General features: G+C 47.4%; 1 protein-coding gene across 2 annotated transcripts in view; it reads right to left on the bottom strand.

The window, feature by feature from the left end:
* Positions 1–3,779: 3,779 nt before the first annotated feature.
* The window catches only part of PAFAH2 (platelet activating factor acetylhydrolase 2), a 29,278-nt gene continuing 13,140 nt past the window's right edge, over positions 3,780–19,917 (bottom strand). For both annotated transcript variants that reach the window (XM_037498809.2, XM_037498810.2), the window contains exons 7-11: positions 19,737–19,850; positions 16,461–16,552; positions 14,968–15,138; positions 13,605–13,759; positions 3,780–9,471 (exon numbers count right to left, since the gene is read on the bottom strand). In XM_037498809.2, the coding sequence (XP_037354706.1) occupies positions 9,377–9,471; positions 13,605–13,759; positions 14,968–15,138; positions 16,461–16,552; positions 19,737–19,850 (627 nt within the window). In that variant the 3' untranslated portion in view covers positions 3,780–9,376. The remainder of the gene's footprint in view (positions 9,472–13,604; positions 13,760–14,967; positions 15,139–16,460; positions 16,553–19,736; positions 19,851–19,917) is intronic.

Here is a 19,917-nt window from a genome sequence, read left to right on the forward strand (position 1 = left end):
TTTTTAAGCATTGTGCTCTGATGAATAATACCTACCACTTACTGAGCACAGTGCTCCATCGCCCACACTAGTTTTTCTCATTTAATCCCTACAACATCCCTGAGCTGGGTATCGACACTCACTAGAGCACCTTTCAACTTCCTTGTCCAATTCTTGCTGTTGGGGTTCTCACCCAGGCCAGCCTGGCTCCAATGTCCGCTCCTCAACACCACACTGGGTGTCAGGCAGCTTGGGCTCCGTGCCAGATTTGCCACTGATGAACCTGTATCACTGAGCCTCAGTTTCCTCATTTTTTTAAATAATGGGCTAGGTTAGAGAAAGGGTTCCTTTTGGCTCTACTATCTGGAAAGGTGTATTTGATGAAAAGACAGAGTTCCAGGTAGGAGGGAGGGGTACGTTTGAGACATACAGGAGCCCCATCCCCATTTGACTGCACAACATCAGCCAACAGAGATCCAGCGGCGCCAAGAGATGAGTCCAGGTCTCCAAAGCATTAGTCATCGTCTGCTCCCACATCCCAGGGGGCCAGAGGGGCTGATGCTCCAATTACGCTGGATTGATGAGGGAGCTCCAGGATGATGAAAGGGCGGGAGAGGAGATGTCACAGGACACATGGGAGATCTGAATCACCGGCTTGGAGAAGGCAGGAAGGGCCAGTCTTCACATCTCTGGTGAGGATGGGAGCCCAGTGGCAGGGTCGAAAGACTCAGGACATCTGCAACCAGGGCCCCGGTCCTGGCTCTGCCACTGACAAGCAATATGACCTTTGTTTGACAAATTACTTCCCCTCTTCAATCTTCAGTTTCCACATCTAAAATATCAGGGAGGGCCTCCCCGGTGGCAAAGCGGGTTGAGCACCGCACTATGAAGCTGTCCCAGCCTCTGCAGCGCCGGTTCGATTCCCAGGTGGCCAGGGAGATTCCCGCATGGCGGGGCAGACCTCTCCTGTCTTGCCTGCTGCTCCCCTCAGCAGTGCTTTCGTTCTGTCTGCCTGTTCTGCTCCCCACTCTGTCTCTGGTGGATCCTCTCACCCTCCCGTGCCTCTGGCCTGTACCCCAGCTATTGTATAAATCAAAAAAAAAAATCTTAAAAAAAAAGTTTGTTTTTTTTAAAAATCAGGAAAATGACTTTTTAAAAAACATTGCACTAATTTATACAAGAAATATATATGATCGCTAACACCAACTAGAAATGGTTCAAATAGCCTGACAATTGCTAAGCAGATGGTGGGGAGGGAGAACGGGTTGATGTACATCAAAATATTAAACACCGTTTAGAATGCTGAATAGTAACTAACATTTATTGAGCACTAATTACGTGCCAGGCACTGGGCAGAGGCCTTCCTGTGCATGACATCATTTAATATCCTCGAGCATCTTCTGAGATGGGTATTACCATTTTTGGATGAGTTAGTTGAGGCCCTGAGAAGTTACGTCACCCAATGAGCTAATTAGTGATGGTGTCAGAACCCAAGTCCAGAGGTTGATCTGAGTGGGAGGGAGACGTTCCTAACCCCTGCACACCTGTGCCTCACTCAGACTGTGGCATGTGAGGACCACGTAGAAATAGAGAAATGCATATATGAGGCATGTGAAGGGGGAGAAACTTCCAGAGTGATTATGTTAATATAAAAATGTTGGCATCCACATAAGGCTTGGGAGTTTAAAAATAGGCAATGCTGGCAACTTACTTGGGGCTGCTGCTAAAGTGAAGACATTTCTGCTTCATTTTTGTAGTAGAGATGATGAAACATTTAGTACCCGAGTCAGAGAGTAGCATACCTGATCGGGCTTCTGTAGTTCTGATTCTTAAGTTTTCAGGTGAGCAGAGAAGGGAGGTACAGCGGTGCTTCCTCCTCCCTAAGATGCAGGAAACCGGACCACATGATGCTGCCTCCGGCTTCCCAGCTACTGCAAGTTGCCTGCTCTGGTTCTGTGGCGCATACTGGAGTCACCTGAAAAACTTAAAGCTATTGATGTCTTGCTTAACTCCAGGGTTTTGACATGGAAGTTTAAAAAGTTATCTCAAGTGATTCCCACATGCAGAAACATTTGAACACCACCCCTCCATCGCATTCACTCACATAGAAGGCCCTGATTTCTTTTTGTTTTTTAAAGATATAAGATGCTTTTTATTTAAAGATTTATTTTTATTTACTTATGCATACAAGAACTGGGGTATGGACCAGAGGTGCAGGGGGTTAGAGGATTCACCAGAGACAGAGTGGGGAGCAGAACAGGCAGATCCACTGAAATACACTGCTGAGGGGAGCAGCAAATGAGACAGGAGAGGTCTGCTGTGCCATGTGGGTAGCTCCCTGCCAGGGACTGAACTTGTGCTGTAGTGGCTGGTGATGGCTTGATAGCACTGAGACTTTAACCCCTGCGCCACCAGGGAGGCCCTCTCTCTGATTTCTTTAGTAATCTCTCTGTTATCCTTATTTTTCACCAAACCATTTACAATTTCCTGACCATACTATGACCTGCTATTTACATTTCTGTGCCTTAACATGTAATTTCCTCTGCCTGGAATGCCTTCTCCTTTGTCTATCTGGAAAACTCCATTTATCTTCAATATCGTGGTAGCCAGGCTCCAGGATGGCGCCCCATAATCTCCACATCCTGATAGTCACGTCTTTGCACACAAAATAGTCCTTCCCACACAAAATAGGTCTGATCCATATAATAATAGATCTTGTGGAAATGATGGGTTGTGACTTTCAAGGCTGGGTCAGAAAAGGCCTGGTAGCTTCCATCTTATTCCTCTTGGATCACTGGCTTTGGGAGAAGCCAGTGCCATGTCCTGAGCAGCCCTATGGAGAGCTCCACGTGGTGAGGACCTGAAGCCCCTGCCAAGAGCAGTGTGGGGAGTCCAGTGGAAGTGGGCCCTCCACTCTTCATCAAGACTTCGGATGCGTCTTCACTGCAACAGCATGCAAGATCTTAAGCCAGAACTACCCAACAACGCCACCAGAGAACTCTAAGTCATAAAGTAAGCTGTTCCATAATGTTTGTTGTTCCAAGCTGCTGAATTTGGGGATGATTTAGATAACTAATACAATTAGAAGAGTAGATAACTAATACAAATACTGAGCTCAAGTGTATGATACTGTGACGCCTGCCTGGCTCCTCTCCTCTGCTGACGTTGCTCATCCCTGTGGCTACTGAGCCTTACGCATCCTCCATGCCAACGCTCACCCAGCGGGCCTGACTTGGCTTGCCCTCCTTGCCCTCTGGATTCAGTGCCACGAGGATGGGGGCAGCCATGGTACTGCCTCGGTAAGCACCTGCAGAGCGAATGACCACTCAGATCTTCCATCTGAGTGGATTCTCCCGGCTTCCTAGCCCAGACTTCTTCCCTCCACTTAAACCCCAGGGTATGACTGCTGGAAATCAAAGATCTCGTGGAGAACTCTCACATGACATCTGAGGATCTTCTTAATAGTCCAACAAAACCCTGGCACCCAGAGGCGCATCTAAAGCACTAGCCTGGAAATCAGATCAGGGTTTTAATTCAAGTCTGCCAGGCAGCTACTAGTCTTGTCTGAGCTCTGGTTTCCTCATGGACCAAATGATTTAAGGGCTCCTCCTAGTCTAAAATTCACTAATTCTATATTTTCAGCTAGCTATTACTTTACTCTTGTTCCACAGAAGAAAATAGGCTAATAATGGTAAAGCACAGCAAGTGGTTCTCAAATTTGGCTGCTACCCCTGGAGCCCTCCCCTTCTCCCCTGCCCTCCCCCCACAAACACACACTTGGGCCCCCATACCTTCTGGATCTCTAGAGACATGGCCAGGCCATGGATATTTGCATTCGGTTCCAAGTGACCCTGCCTCTAGAGTGCGCATCTGGAGCAGAGCATGTCCTTTGCAAGTGGGTTAGAGACTTCAAAAAATTTTCTGCCAGCCAGTTGGCTCCATGGTGCCATATTAATGGGTTTGCCCCCTGAAGCGCTAGCTTTATATGAGGTGGCTAGGAGGATGCGTGGACGGAAGTGGTCCACCTCACTGCCAGAAAGCAATTCAAGGTGTACGGTCAGGACTCGGTCGGTTTCAACAAAATGACTTTGCATAATCCACTGGCTTTAGGGCATTTACTGGAAACCAAACCTGTGGGTTATTTTAGCTTATATAGGACAAAGAACTGCTTTCCTCTTGTGAGATAGTAATGAACTTGTTGAGGTTCCAATCCTGGCACCAGCACTTACATGCTGGGTGACTGTGGCTGAGCTAGCCAAGCTTTCTGTTTTTTTTTTTTTTAAGATTTATTTATTCATGCATGCAAGAACTAGGGTACAGGGGGTGAGAGGCAGAGTGGGGAACAGAACAGGTGGATCTACTGAAATACACTGCTGAGGAGAGCAGCAGATGAGACAGCCACGTGGGTAGCTCCCTGGCCGGGGATTGAACTCATGTTGCAGCGGCTACAGATAGCTTGATGGCACAGTCTTTAACCCCTGCGCCACTGGGGAGGCCCCCTAGCAGAGCTTTCTAAACCTCTTTCCCGATGTGCTGCATGACGACAATATGCGCTACCTTTCAGGAATGTCGCTGGGATGAAATGCTACAATATGTAAAACACTTCGCACAGTATCTGGCACAGGACAAGTGCTCATTAAGTAGTAGCACACTACGGCACAAACAAAATATGGCACATTTATTATTAACAGCAACATAGATTTGTGTAGTGCTTGTAAATTACAAAGTGATCTTCATTCTTACATTGAAACCCTCTTTCCCCAAAAACTCCTGAGGTGAGCAAGGGTGAGTGACCCCATTTTACAGAAAAACAAAGAAAGGCTCAGAAGGGTTCACTGGCTCCAGCTCAAATGGCAAAAAAGTGTCAGTGTCTGGATTCAGACCTGGGTGTGATTCTATGAAGATGAATAATTACATATGCACACTTGGCAGGCCGAGCATCTAGGGACCATCTGGCTTAGCAGGAGGAGGACTGTATTCTGAGCAGCTTCTTTTTTTAGATGAAAGCAAGATGAGAAAAACAAGCTGGCAAACTTCTTTCCCTCATTTTCAACATTGGTGTGATTATGCTCAGTTTTGTCCCCCTTCTAACTCCCAAGCGCTACATGTCCATGGTTCTTGCTTTGCTCCAGCAGCTTTTGGCTGTACCGTCACTGGCTCTGCCCTGGTCCCCACAGCTGCGATCTGGGCAAACCAAAGAAAAAGGAAGCAGGGGCAGCTGGAGACATCAGAGGGCCGGGTGAACACCAGCTGTTCCCAAGTCTGGCTGGAGAATAAGAAGCCTGCTGATGGGGGTGGAGGGAGGGGAGAGGGATCCCTGTTCCCCATGTCAGTCAGCAGGAGGGTGCCTTTTCCATCCCACAGATGGGTCCCACTCCTGGAATAATGTAATATTTAGTGCAACACTAAATATGGCTCAGAATGTACTTCTCCTGGGGAGCAAGAGGCCAAGAGATCAAATGTTAGTTGAATTTAATCAAGGCTTTCACAGAAGATCTGGGGAGCTAGAAACGGGCCTAAAGGATTAGCCATACTTGGATGTACAGAAGGGTTGGGAAGGCCTTGCAAACAAGAAAACACCATGAGAAAGGGCATGGTGTTTGTCTGGGGAATGAGTGGGCATATTAAGGGCACCGTGGAAAAGGGGTAAGAAGGCAGGAAGGGTGGGGCAAGATCAGACCAGGAGCGAGCTGTAAGTGTCTAGGAAGAAGTGAGCCCCTGCAGATTCCTGACAACTGAATGACAGACACGAAATGTCAGAACTGAAGGGGTCTTAGGGATCAGCCAATTCCACAACCAACACCCCACACTCGCGAAACTGAGGTCATGAGAGGAAAATCACCCGCTATGTGGTGCCAGAGGGGAAGCGACTGTGGGAGACCAGAACCCAGTGCCACGGGCAATCTGTTTGGTCCCCTTTCCATTAGACACCTTGCCAGGCTGGGATCTGACACAAGAGTAGTGTTTTAGGAAGATCTGGCAGCAGAACACAGGGGAGAGACAGATTAGCATGCAGGAGCCTGTAAAAGTTAGTCCAGAGGGGAGCTGATGGAGGCCTGGAATCAAATAAAATGGAAAGGACAGGCTGGGCGTGAGAAACAGCAAGAGGGAAGAAAGAAAAGGACTTGGTAAGAAACTCGATACGCCAGTGAGGGAGATTGAGCTGTTCAGAGGTAGTTCCCAAGCCATCCTCAGACCTGGGGAGTTTCTCCTGAGGTCACAGGGCACACAGGCCCTTCACCCCACCTCAAGGCAACAGACAAAATGAACACAACTAGCCTCTCCCACAATGCGCCAGCTCCAGGTCCTTTCCCTGTGGCCAACCACCACACAGGCCTCCTCCTCTGCTTCCCCATCCATGTTTCAGGATCCTCACTTTATATCTAGCGCGCAGACGTGTGTTCGGATGGTCAGGTGTGAAATGAAACTCAAACCAGACCTGCGCATGTTTATTCTTCCTGGTGGTAAAGAAAACCTTCAAGGCTAGGCCTATGTGGATTTTGATTTCTGAAGTGAGAGTAACAAGAATGGGAAACTCTTTTTATCTAGCCCCACCCTCCGTCAGTGGTGGGAGTTTTAATCTTCAGATGAGGGAGGGAACTGAAACCTAGAGATTGGAATAAGAACTTAGACCAAGACCATCTGGGGCTGTTAAGTACAAGGACAAATGATACTAACTTCATAGGTAGGTAAGGAGAACCAAATAAAACAATACTAGTAACAGCTAGTGTTTATCAAACCCTTAGAAAGTGCTTCACATGAATTCTTTAAGTATTATAAACAACCCTAAGAAGGTCAACACTATTTGAATTCCGTTCAAGTGAGAAAACTGAAGATCATCGAAATTAATAAATTAGCTGTCAGGGCTGTCAGAGCTGTCTGATTTCTGTTCTCAATCCCTGCACTGCCTTCCGGTCTATCGAATTGACAGAGCACCTGGCCCGCAGCTCTCAGTCAGGCTGAGCATTCTCCCCCGACTCACTCCTCAGTGGTGGTGGAGATAGCACAGTCTCAGCACAAGTCATGCAGAACCGCAGCAGAGTCTGACATCTTTCCTTCTATTCATTATGAAATCATACTCTTCCTACCCTGGCAGTTAAAAGATTTGCAAACAGAGTATGCATATGAGCCTGGACAACCCAGTGACTAAGAGCAGGGGTTTCAATGCCTAACATCCCAAAGTTAAATGAAGTCAGTTCATACTGAGTAGTGTGTGCCTATCTTCCTGACAGATTACCAATCAAAGTAGCCAATATTTTACTTTGTGGCTAAAAGGATAATTTTCAATTACATGGAACATTCACCTACTCTCATGTTTCTGGAGAAATGGGCCTTTAGCAGAACAGCAGCTGAATGAAGGTGGATTCAGTTTCCAAACAACTTCATTCTCTAGCAAGGTACCAGGTCTTTAAAAATAATAGATGCATTATTTATGGATTTAAGGTAGAAATTGGGCCTCATGTGCTAATGCTGCCAGCACTGGCCCCTTGGCCTAGAGAGAACCAGCTCTGCAAGGAGGGAGTAGTGTCCACTGGTTCTCTGAGTGCCCAAGTGGCCGGGCCCAATGTGGGAGCAGGAAGGCCCTACCACGTATCTGTACGTGCTCTCCTAGAAGGAAACTCATAATGTGCTGTTGAGTTAAACAGCAAGCCAACAACTTCGGGATAGTCTTTTTAAGAATATATGGAACATTTATGAAATTGACCCTGCACTGGGGCAACAAGCAAGTTTCAGAATAAAAACCAAATGGGTGCTTTTCTCTCAGTAAAAGCAATTAAGGTAAAAAACAATGAAATAGAAGACAACTGGGAAAGTCTCACGTTTGAGGGTAGGAAACATACTTTGGAATAACTCACCCACTCTTCCTAGCTTTTCCTAATGCAGATCCCCATTTAAGAAACGCAGGCACCAAGGCTGGAAAGAACATAATTTGTTCAAGTTTCCCCAGTTAGCAGTGTGGCGCTAGGGCCCAAAGCCAGGCTGTTGGACTCTAGTGTCCACATGTCTACACCTCACTAGGATTCAGACGGCCCCTCCCGCAGGCCCAGGGCCTCACTGCATCCCAAGTTTCACATCACAAAAGAGCTGTTGAGAGGCTTGCACCTCCTGGGTAGAGATGCTCCTGTGCATTTACCTCCCCTGGATGCTCCCACTTGGGCTGAGGAGAGAAGCCTAGAGCAGTGGAGAGAAGTGTTTCAAGTTGAAGTAGCTAGAAATTGGGCCTCATGTGCTTTGAACCAGATTCCTCAGAAGACTTACTTTCTTTTCAAAGGTTTTTTTTTTTTCCCTACATGGACATAAGTGGTAAGCGAACAAAGAAAGACAGAAGGAAAAGTTACTTCCAGATGGTTCCCCATCTTGCTCTAATGCAGATTAAATAAGGAGAATATTCCAGCATATCAGTGAACAAGGATGAGTATTAATATCATTCATATTTATAAGTGGAACAGGATAGAAATTCCATCTATATCGTGACTTAAATATGGGGTGCGGGCTTCAGAAAGAGAAGAGAGACAACTACAGCACCCTAGTGGTGAGCAAGTAGGAAGTTCATACTATCTGAGGTAGGAGCCAAGACCAAAGTGTCCCTAGGCCCCTCAGGGATGGTCCCCGACTCTAACTGACCAAACTTGATCCCTCTTGTGGCAAGGGCCTGTTCAGGTGGCTACTTAACACCATTGTTCTGTCTCTTCTGCTCAGCCTGCTTGAGTTTCCTCCTGTCTAGGTACATTTTTAGCAAAGCCCACTTCGGAGGTACTCCATGTACCTCAGCTTCTCTCCCTGTGCCGTGAAGATAACACTGCTTTGCTCCCCACCGTGGACTCACAACTATAACTCAGCCCTGATTACATGCTCAGGACTTTGTTTCAGGCTATGAGAAGGCTGGAAATAACAGAAAACGCGATGGTGGTCCGTACCCTAGAAAGTTACCGGAAGTGCTCAGAACTCACCAAGCAGCCCTGGAGAGGGAGAAGGCTGAGAGGAAGGAAGAGACAGTCCCAGCAGGCCAGAGGTCCTGAGGTGGGAATTTTCACTCCATCCTGTGACTTCATTTCTTTCCTGGAGAAACCACACTGGTCCCAGGTGAGGGAGTAGGTGAGCTGGGTTCATAGTGCTCGGCTGGGGTTCCGGTCTCCCCTAAGCCCCACCCCACTGCTTGTTCCCCACACAATCAGGGCTCAGGACCCAGAAAGTCGGTTTGGCAATTAATAAGTGATCCAAGTCCCAATGTGAGTTTAAAATCAAGTCCAACATCAGTTATCCAATCAGCAGTGTGATTACATCTTCTCAATCTGTGAAGAAGGGTCATGTCAACCGCTTCCTGATAGCAGGTTATAGGCATCCCTGGGCAGGCCCCAAATGGGAACTTGGCTCAGTGACAAATGGCCAGTTGTGCCTACAGGCTAGACAGATGGTGTGGGGACCCTGGGGTGAGCGACGGTCCGATGCCTTCAATGAGGCTATCCCACTGGTCATAGTCCTCTTTGAGATCTGCATGGGAAGAGAAGAGGAAAACCAGGTCAATCATTGCAGGTTAGAGCACAGAGCAGCTCCCAAGGGGTCATTCTAGAGATAGGAGCTCCTGTAAGGACTGCTGTGGTGGCGGCAGCAACGGAGACGATTTTTCATGCAGTGCCTCCGCAATAAATGACTTGTTTAATTCACAACTCAATAATGATCATAATAGAGGGTAACATTTATTGAAGAATAATTCATTCTGGGGATTGTGCTAAGTATATGTTTTTCATTAATTTTCACCCTGTCTCTATGAGATAAGCACTCTTACTGTCCCTAGTTTACAGCTGGAGAAACTGAGACTCAGAGAAGAGACCTGATTTGACCAAGGTCATTACAGCCAGTAAGTGGTAGAGACAGAATTTGAACTCTTGGTCAGAAAGGATGAGGAAATAGGGAATCTATTTCCAGGCTCAGGGAGGCTGATGATTAAGAAGTGGCTGTTCACACTTCAGCAGGGGATGGAAACCCAATGTCATCACAGTAAAGAGCAGAAGGAACAGAACAGCAGCATTATGAAGCCGCATGATGCTGGGTATGATTCAGGGGAGGCCCAGGTCGCAGGGAGGTGCATCTAACTATACAGCAAGCACAGTCAGAGGGGCCCAGGGCCTCAGGCTGAGGGCACAGCTGAGTGAATCAAACAGCTAGGCCAGAGGAGGAAGCACCCTCCACCCTTGGATCACCAATGCCTGCCGAGGACCTGCTGTGGGCTAGGTCCCCAACAAATCATGCTACATATTCACTTATTCAAAAAATACTGGGTGTACACACAATGCACGACAGGCTGTTTTTGGAGCTAAAATTAAGGATTTCTACAGACAGAAACCCTCATCCTCATACAGCTCACAATCCAGTAGGCAGAGATAACAATTAACAAAATAAATGATACAGGAGGTGAAAAAGGTGGTATATGCTTTGGAAATAGAAAGACAGAAGCGGGAAAGCTGGACAGGGGGCCAGGAATGAGGGAGGAAGGGAGGGCACAATGTTTAAAAAGGGTGAGGTCTGAGCAAAGACTGAAGGGAGGCAGGCATGCGCCACAAAGATATGCGGGCGGAAACGGGGGGCCACAGAAGACTGCAGTGGAGAAAGATGGTGCCTTGGTGCTGGGGGGGGGGGGTAGCATCTACCTGAAGGGGTAGGATCCTGTACTTCCGAAGCGGGAGACCAAATACAGGCAGGCCAGTAGGCAGCAAGCGAACCCCCCAGTGTCTCTCTCTCTCTCTCTCTCCTCTCTCTCTCTCTCTCTCTCTCTCTCTCCCTCTCTCTCTCTCTCTCTCTCTCTCTCTCTCTCTCTCTCTCTCTCTCTCTCCTCTCTCTCTCTCTCTCTCTCTCTCTCTCTCTCTCTCTCTCTCTCTCTCTCTCTCTCTCTCGTGCTCTCGGCCCAGGCGTCTGTACTTACAGATGCGAGTGCCTCGTGCTCACTGGCTTCTCAGCCCAGGTATCTGCAATCACAGGCGCACACGCCCCATGTTCGTGATTTTTGCAATAACACATTGTCACGTGTGGGTAAGGGAAACTGGGAGGAAAGCAAAGCCACGGGTGGCGGCTGTAGAGGCTAGCAAAGGGAGGCGAAAGAGCCCGAGCTGCTCCAGCTTCCCTACAATTGGGATGAGAAAGCTTCACGGGTGGGTTTTAGGGAGAACAGGGAAAGAAGAATCAGGGAAAGTGGCAGACATTTGCAGTGTGAACCCTGACGCTTGGCTTTTTGTCATGCAGGTGCCTGACTTAAGTTTTCATGTGGAGACACCCACTTCAAGGAGGGCCACCTTGTGAAACACGCCGCCTCCTTCTCTGAGGCGCCTTTGTGTTACAGAACCTCACTGAGGTCACTGGCCATTTGGGACTGTGTGTGTGTGTGTGTGTGTGTGTGTATGTGTGTTCGTTCTCTCTGGCATGTTAAATTCCCTGCTCTGTTTTAAATTCACCAATAAAGGGTGAGGCCATGAGCCCCTAGGCCCTTACCCTGACCTGACACAAGCCTCTGTGCCACAGGTATGCTGTGCAATTTCCTGGGCTGGTAAGTCATAAAGCTCTTATTTCCCCAAGTTTCCTGATGGTGATTGCTGACGAGCATCTTGCAATCCTAAGAACCACCAGGATTGGTCCAGCCACAATGAAGACCATGGACAGGCTGAAGCTGGCGCACAACATGGAAATGAGATGGCGACTGGAGAGGAAAGTGGGGTCAAGAGAGATTTTTTAAAGAGAAATTTCAGCAGGAAATGAAGCTGCAGAGAGGGCAGAATTGCTGGCTTGATGATCCTGAACAGGCCAAAGAGAATGAAAATCTCATGCGCACGCAGAGGTGTTGGCCTGTGTGAGGCTACAGGCCGGACACTCGCGCAGCCAGACGGAAGGCTGAGTGATGCCAGGAGGTGGGAGATATGATGTGGGGACTCTGAGGATTGCTTCCATTTTCTCAAACAGAGGAAGGTAAAGTAAATCAGCTGAGAGACAGGATGGGGGAAGGAGGTGTGAGAGGTCTGAAGGGGAGAGTGCGAAACAGTCTTCCAGGAGAGTGGGCGAGAGGAGGCGCATGTAGTTACTATGAGAGAAGCACCGACCTCAACAGTAGACAATGCCCCAGTGTCAGCGGAAGTGCGCTCTCAGAGGCATCTTTAGGAGTGGTGAGAGGTTTAGTCGAGCCACCTACAACCTATTTTAGCTTCCCATGTGATCATGCACTGTGGGGCCGCCCAAAAGCTTTTCTTGCTTTGTAGACCTAATTACTTCAAGTGGAGAAGCTGCCTTTTTCAGATTGTCTTATCTCCTACCAACTGCAAGAGCCCTCTGGGCCTCTGCCTCTCAAGGGCCCCAACCTGGCCTGGCCTCTAGGATGCAGCCAGGTGCAAACACAAGCCCATTCCTGGGATTGCTGCTGAGAAGCCACCAGAGTCCCATAGCCTGTGCAGAAAATTCAGACGTACTTCAGCAAATACATGGGCTGCTAGATCTCCCTTATGCCCAGTTGTCTACCTTTGTCTTTCAACAACTAACTGTCTTGAACTCTAGATACACTAAACACAGCATCCCCAAACTGACAAGGTGCACTCAAGCCTTTGTGCCTCCTGCCTCTTCCCTGCCCAGGGAACCCTCTTCCTTTGTTAAGATGAAAAACCAGCACTGCTTTGTCTACAGAGCCTTCTTGTTGGCTGCCCACTTCCTCAGACACAGAGGGCAGAGGTAGGTAGGAACCTGTCCTCTGTGTCTCCTGAGCACGTACCCTGGTCGGGGAACTTTCCTGAGATCATCACCAGAGACACCAACAGAACAGTGATGAAGCGTGTGGGCTCTGAAATCAGACAGCCTGGCAAAAATTACTTAAAATTTCTAAGCATCGGTATCCTTACCTATAAAATGGAGTCACTAATAAAAGTACTTATCAAAAAGGGCTATCTTTAGGATTACGCATGATAAAGTACTTAGCAGGAGTCCTGGTGTAAAGTCTTCCACAACCTTCCTACAGTCTAAGATCTCTTCCTCGATCTCCTCTTCTAGCTTGTCTCCAGTAACGGGTAACTTAACTCGACAGGCAGTGTTGCTAAGGGGAGCCCAATGTGCCACGAGAGTCTGGGACATCTGTAGCCTTCAGCTCTTACCTTATGACGCGGTGCCTAAAAGGCGACAGGGGAAGTGGGCTGAGTGCCACATGGTCAGCCCATGTCTTGAGACACAGACCCTTCCACTCCTACCAGGGGATAAAGATGATGTGCTAAAAGGTCTCCAAACCCAAAGCCTCTAAACTCAGGCCAGAATAATGGCTTGTGATGAGTAAGAGCAAGTGAACAGGCATAAATATAAAATGCAGAAATGCAAATTTAGGTTAAAAAAGTCAATATATTCATAATAGAACAGGCAGATTTAAAAAGCAAACTCGCTCCAAACCAAAGTCGCTTGGCACTTGTGGCAATGTCGGCGCACTGAGGCTGTTTAGTTACAAGTCTAGTGTCCAAAGCACAGAGGTCTGCTGTCCCAGGGACTGGCCAGATCAGATCCAGGTCATTGTGTTCGAGTCAGGGCACCGCATGTAAAAACAGACATGGCGGTATAGGCCACAATGCAGGGAAATCTAAGGGTTCCATACACCCCATCTCTCTCCTTACCGAGATGCTTCTGCAGGAAGGCCAACATGGCCCGCACCACAATCTCCTGACCTGCATAAGGGTCCAAGCTCCCACAGGATTGAGTAGAGAAAAATTTTCCAATCCAGCTGCTAGTCACAAAAGCAAAGTCCGTTTGACTCCGATGAACAGAACCACTGAAAGTGAAGAGAAACCAAATAATTGGTAAGGGTCTGGAGGCTAGGGCACATGAATATTATTAAGTACCTACTATGTACAAGGTGCTTGATGTGAGTTACATCACTGGATTTTTCACAACAGTCTTGGAAGGGAAGTATTTTCTCCCTTTGACAGAATCAGAGGAGAGAAATGATCTGAGGTCACAAAGCTAGAAAGGGTATGAATGCAGGTATACCTGTTTCAAAGCTGCCTAAACCCCAAGACCATAGCACCTGGCAGGGCAGGGAAAAGTCTGAGTGAGCTGGAGGGATGGGGGTTGGGGGCAAGGGCTGCTGCAGCCGCCATCCCTGCTCTTATAAACAATATTGTGCCACAACTTTACCCTCTGTCCTTCCAAAGATTAACAAAACATATTAGCTCCTTCTTCACAAAGTGAACAGGAAAATGGGATTGCCTGCCTTTGTTATGTAATCAGGAAAGCAAGGGCAAGAACAGGTAAAAGAGGAATTCCAGATTCGAGTTTAAGTCCTTCAATGTCAACATGGCTCCTGATCTGCATACAAGACATTTCTTAAAGTCACTCAAAAATTTCCTCTGTGAAAAATGGCTCCTGAAAACTATCTGATGATACGGGTCATAGAAGTGAAGAGAATGCGGTTTCTCTGGGCATATTTAGGTGGTTATGGGAGACATCTGGATTTAGGTATTCGTGAATGTCTCAAAAAAATCTATCGCATGAATGTCAAAACTCTTCTATATGCATACTTTTCAAGACTCAGTATAATTCCCAAATGAGGGCAGAGCTCTCTGGACCCCACCCAGGCCCACCCTCTTCCTCACCAATACACAATCCCACAGTAGTTTATCTAGAAAGCGACAGGTAAATCCTGCCATAAAATCATACAATAAAGTAGTAAAGAAATCACTGTAGGTGGAGTTAAGTGGACAAGAGGGATGGCTAGGAAATTTTGAAGGAATTAAGAGTTCAGGTAAATCCTGCCATAAAATCATACAATAAAGTAGTAAAGAAATCACTGTAGGTGGAGTTAAGTGGACAAGAGGGATGGCTAGGAAATTTTGAAGGAATTAAGAGTTTGAAATTCAGGAAGTATCTAGATATTCTATTAATGGGTAGAACTTCTGAATAATTTAGAAGAAATGAAGGGAGCACAGCTGAATAGAAAATGGAGTGAGGCTGGGGATCACAACCTTGGGGTTTACTCACAGGACAGTGATGATCCTGGATTGTTCATGCCGGGCACAGATCTTCTTCATCAAGTTAACACTCTCGACTGTCTGGAATTTCTCAGCATTGATGAAGAACACAGGGCCTCGGGCCTTGGGGTAAAAATCCCGTTCCAGAGGAAACATCCAAGCATCCAGAGCCACTGCACACCTGAAAAAGGAACAGACGCCTGGGAATGCCATGCCAGGCTGAAGAATTAGGGCAGCGGGAATGGGGCAGAGTTCTTCCCTTCATGGGTGAAGGCTCAGAAAGGCAGGAACGGGGGCCCATACCCTTCATTTAAGATTTGGATAGAGATAATTTGCACAGGTCACCAAAGATCCTTCTAGATTTTAAACTCACTCAGAGCAAGGATCAGACCTTCTCCTCCTCCTGGATCTACTCTCTGGCGGCTGACTTGAGTGACCCAGAATGCTATTTTCACTCATTGAATTGTTCATTCAACAGTCACTGAGTGCCCCTCCGAGCTCAGTCCCGTGGGCACAGAGATGAATGACACAGTTCTTGCTCTCAAGGAGCACCCAGTCGAGGCGGGGAGTCAGAGCAGACAAGGGAATAGAACTTAGCGTCCTGATTGCACACAAGGTGCTATGTGAGCCCAGAGCACATCAGAGAGGGACTCATGGGTGCCCCGACTAACAGACTGGCCAGTGTGTCAAGCCAGTGTGCCCTGTGAGCAAGGGCAAAACTCAGGCCCTGAGAGTAGCACTGCTTCCCTACCTGCCACTCCCCACCCCTCCAATCCTCTGCATCCCAGTAAGGGACCATCATCTCCCACACAAACGAAGAGCCTTGAGTCCTCTTCCTGCACCTCATACATAACTGAGTCCTGAAAACTCTAAAACATGCCAACTCCATTCACTTCTCTCCATCCCAATGCAAATGCCCCACTTTTCCCCTTGACTGTGAAATAGTTCCCCTGGAACTAGCCTTTCTTGCTACAATGCACTTTCAAACAGTAGCCAGAGGAAGCCTTGGAAATATAAATAAGATTTTTCTCTGCTTAAAATCCTTTAATGGTTTCCCAATGTAAGTAGAATAAAATCTAATTCCTTTACTCTGGCCAAGAGGGCCTGTGGCCTGTTTCTCTCGCTGATCACATCTTGAATGGCTTCCCCCCACCCACTCTGCTCCTCCCACACCATCACAGCAAGCTGTTCTCTCTGGCTGGGGTGATTGTCCCCCAGCCCTCTGTATGGCTGGCTTCTTTGCCTTCTGAGTCTTAGCTTATGTCACTTTCTCAGAGAAGCCTCCAACCACTCTAGCATGTCATCCTATCCTATTGTCTTCATTGCACCTGGGTGCTGAGGGGTTACTTGTTACCTCACTTATAGTCTGTCTTCTCCCAAAATAATCTAATACCCTGAAATCAGAGACATTGCTTTCTTGTTCCCCACTGGATCCCCAGTAACCTAGCATCTAACCCTTGTATAACGAACCGGGTGAAAGAAGAGCGAGTGAAGGAAACTCACCGAAGCTGGGCCTCCTTGGCCAGAGCCAAAATAGCCGTGGCCCCTCCAAAGGAATGCCCCATCACGGCCACACGGCTCATGTCAATGCCACCCTGAGAAAAGCGTAGAGCGCAGCTAGGTCAGAAACTGAGGGCTGCCTTTTTAGGCATTCTTCGGGGGCAAGAGGAAGAAAGAGTAAAAACATGATGCAGAAGCATCATATATGAGGGAGCCCCTCAAGCCTGGAGCCCACTAGGGAGCAGCAGTCAGGCACCCCGGGGGGCCGTACAACCTTCTGTCAGCGGGAGTCTGAAAACCATGTTTTTCATCTTTATTTTTATAATCTTCCCACCTACAACCCCCAGGAGGGTGGACATTCAGACATCTATGAATACATGAGTGGACAGCGTGACGTGACTGCACACCAACTCCTCAGTCTGGGAGAGCACGTTAGGAGTAAGAGCCCCCTCCGTCCTCTGGGTCCCGGCCTCACCACCAGCCCAGCAGGACGACGCGTGGATGAGTCGAGGACAGCACTGGGGCCTTCTGCTGCCCAGGCACATTGCACTGAAGCAAGGACTCTTTGTACAGAAACCAACTCAGGTTCTACTTCCTCTGGATTTGTGTCCTTACTTCTATCCAAATCTGCTTGCTCCAACATGCTCTTGCAAGTATCTATTTCTGGCTGTCCCCAGAAGCTTTCAGGGCATGGTTATATAAAAAGCTTCTGCAGCTGCCTGCTTTGGGGCTTGAGAAATCTCACTAGGCTTTGCTGTCTAACCTCTGCCCTGGACTCTTGATCTCCTCAACACTCCCCAATTCCTATCCCAAGTTCTGCATCTAAATTCTCCTTTGCTCAGGACCTTCAGATCAACATCTTCGTTGATGGCCTCTTCAGCTTTTATTTTTAGGCTAACTGTTCACATGACTCTAAGTGCAGGACCACACAGACTTCACCTGCCTCATTCCCCATCTACATAGGTGTGAACTCCTTGCCCCCAAACAGGCAACAGCATCTCATGTCCTTGCAGGGCTGTTTATGCAGATGTATGTAAGCTCGAATATATAACTTCTCTTTTTATACAAGTGATGTGCTAGCTTACTTTTTTGCATAACATTAGCACATAAAAAGCTTCTTATCCTTTTTTCACAGCTACATTTAATTTCACCAAGGTACAGAAAACTATTGATCTTCAGATCTGTTCCTCTTCTGGACAGTCAGACCGTATTTTCCAGCAGTTCGATGTGGCCTTATGACTGAGTTCTAGACTAGTCCAATCTATAATGTAAGTGAAAGCAGAATCTCTACCTCCTGGCCAGGTCCATAAAAACTCTTACTCAAATCCCCATACCCTTTGCTGTTTTGCTGGCTTAATGTACACAGTGACATTTTCACAAGTGGAAGAGGGTAGAGCAATAAAATGGAAGGCGCCTGGGTCCCTGAGTAACCCCTCGAGCAGGAGCTCCCGTTTTGGACTTGATATGGGGAGAGACACATTTCTATCATGTTGAACCATGAGATTTGGGGGTTTTTTGTTATCATAATTAGTATTACCCAAACAAATACACCCATTTTTCTATAATCTATTAAACTAGTTCTCTTATTGGAGAACAAGCTTTTGTTACTACAATAAACAGTGGAATGAATACCCTCGTACATACATCACGCTGTGTATGCTTGTAGAATTCCCAAAACTGAAAATTCCTGGGTCAAAGAATTTGTGCATTAAATGGTGGAGAACTATTGCCAAACTGCCCAGCGTGGGGCAATCTGTACTCTTACCAGCAATGGAGAAGAGTATTTACTTCCCCACAGCTCTGCCAACAGAGTGAATAATCAATTTTTGGGACTTGCTCAATCTGATAGGTAAAAATTTAGGTTTTCATGGTTCTGAATTTTCTCCAAAAGGTTGCCTCTTAACCTTATGGTAGCCTGCCACCCACCCCCACCCCACGCCTGTCTCGGGCTCACGGGTACACAGGTCTGGACATCAGGCATGTGTGCTGGTGCCCCACACTAAGTGGTTAGTGAAGTACTCTACAGGCCAGGCTCTGCCTTGCCTACTGGCCATCGAAGCAGATGCTTCTCCCCAGAACACTTTACAAGAGCCTTTGAGAAAGAAATTTTCTAAAGAGGTTTTGGGGCACACAGCACAGGTTTTGTGATCAAATTTAAAGTTTGACTCTAACCCTTGACTGTGGTAGTTAGCCGTGGGAAGATAGTTAGCTTCTTTGATCCTTGGTTTCTTTCTATAGAAAGAGAGGAGAGTGCTTACTGAAGAAGTCTGGGTGAGGAACCCTTATCACAGTACTCATAAAGCAGAAATTATTTTACATATATACATAGAATATTAAAAACATGGCCATTAAAAATTATGCTGTAGAAAAATATTAACTGGCATAATAAGACACTCGCATGACTTTGTGGAGTGAACAAAGGGACCATAAAATGGCTGTGTTACATGATAACATTATTGTTTAAAAAAAAATACATATAAGTTACACATTTTAAAAGAATGAGAAAACATGTCCCAAAAATGTCCAAGAAATTGTTTCCTTTTTATGCTTTTGTGTGATTTCCTGATTCCCTGAATAGAGCCTGAGCTATTTTTGAAATTAGGGGAGAAACACCAGGGGAGGTGGGAAGAAAAATGTACCTTACAGGCACCAAACTTCCATCGCCAGGAAGTTTCTGTTCTCCTGAGAGGATTCTGGGATTCTCTCAAACGAGGCGATTAGCCTACAGTCAACATGGGTTGTTGCTGCTCGACAGTCCTTTCTTTGGGGATGGGACCATCTCCTCTTTACTAGGCAGTGCTGTGGGGTCCTCAGTCCTGGTGCTCAGGTTCGCCTGACCCAGAAGTGGGTGTACAACCTAGGCAGGCCAATCAAGTACCCTATTCCTCCGGCACAGAGATTGGCCCAGAAGGAGTGTGTGAGCCGAGTGGGACCACAGTCTTCCCAGATTAATGGGAGCCAACAGTCTCTTTTCCTTTTAAATCTGGAGCTGCGTGGAGATGCAGGCTTGGGCTGCCAACCACCACACTTCCTGCCTAATGGAGAGGGTCTGGTGGGACTGAAGGCCACAGACAGAGTGAAAGTGAGCCAGGGATGGGTGAGAGTGACAGCTCTGATGAGACCCTGGGTCTAGCTACCCTGACAGAAAGCCCGTCTACCTTTGGTCTTCCTAGTTATTTGAGCCAATAACTCACTAACTTTTGGTTTAAGTTAGTAAGTTCAGTTTCTGTTACTTATAACCAAGGGAGTCCTGATGAACACATGAGTTTCAGGTCATACCTTCAAGGTTATCAGATCCAACCCCCCAGGCAAGATGTTGAGGATGGTCCGCCCAGCGGTGACCTCTTGCAGGACCCTCAGCACGTGCATACACTCGTGGACCCTCTGATGCACCTGCAACAGACACAGCCCGGGAAGGAGGAACAATGCAGCACCAGCAGCGAGAAGTTCTCTCTCCCCT

Source organism: Talpa occidentalis, unplaced genomic scaffold (genome assembly GCF_014898055.3).
Source record: "Talpa occidentalis isolate TD23 unplaced genomic scaffold, MPIMG_talOcc4v2.1 talOcc4.9, whole genome shotgun sequence".
Classification (NCBI taxonomy): domain Eukaryota; kingdom Metazoa; phylum Chordata; class Mammalia; order Eulipotyphla; family Talpidae; genus Talpa; species Talpa occidentalis.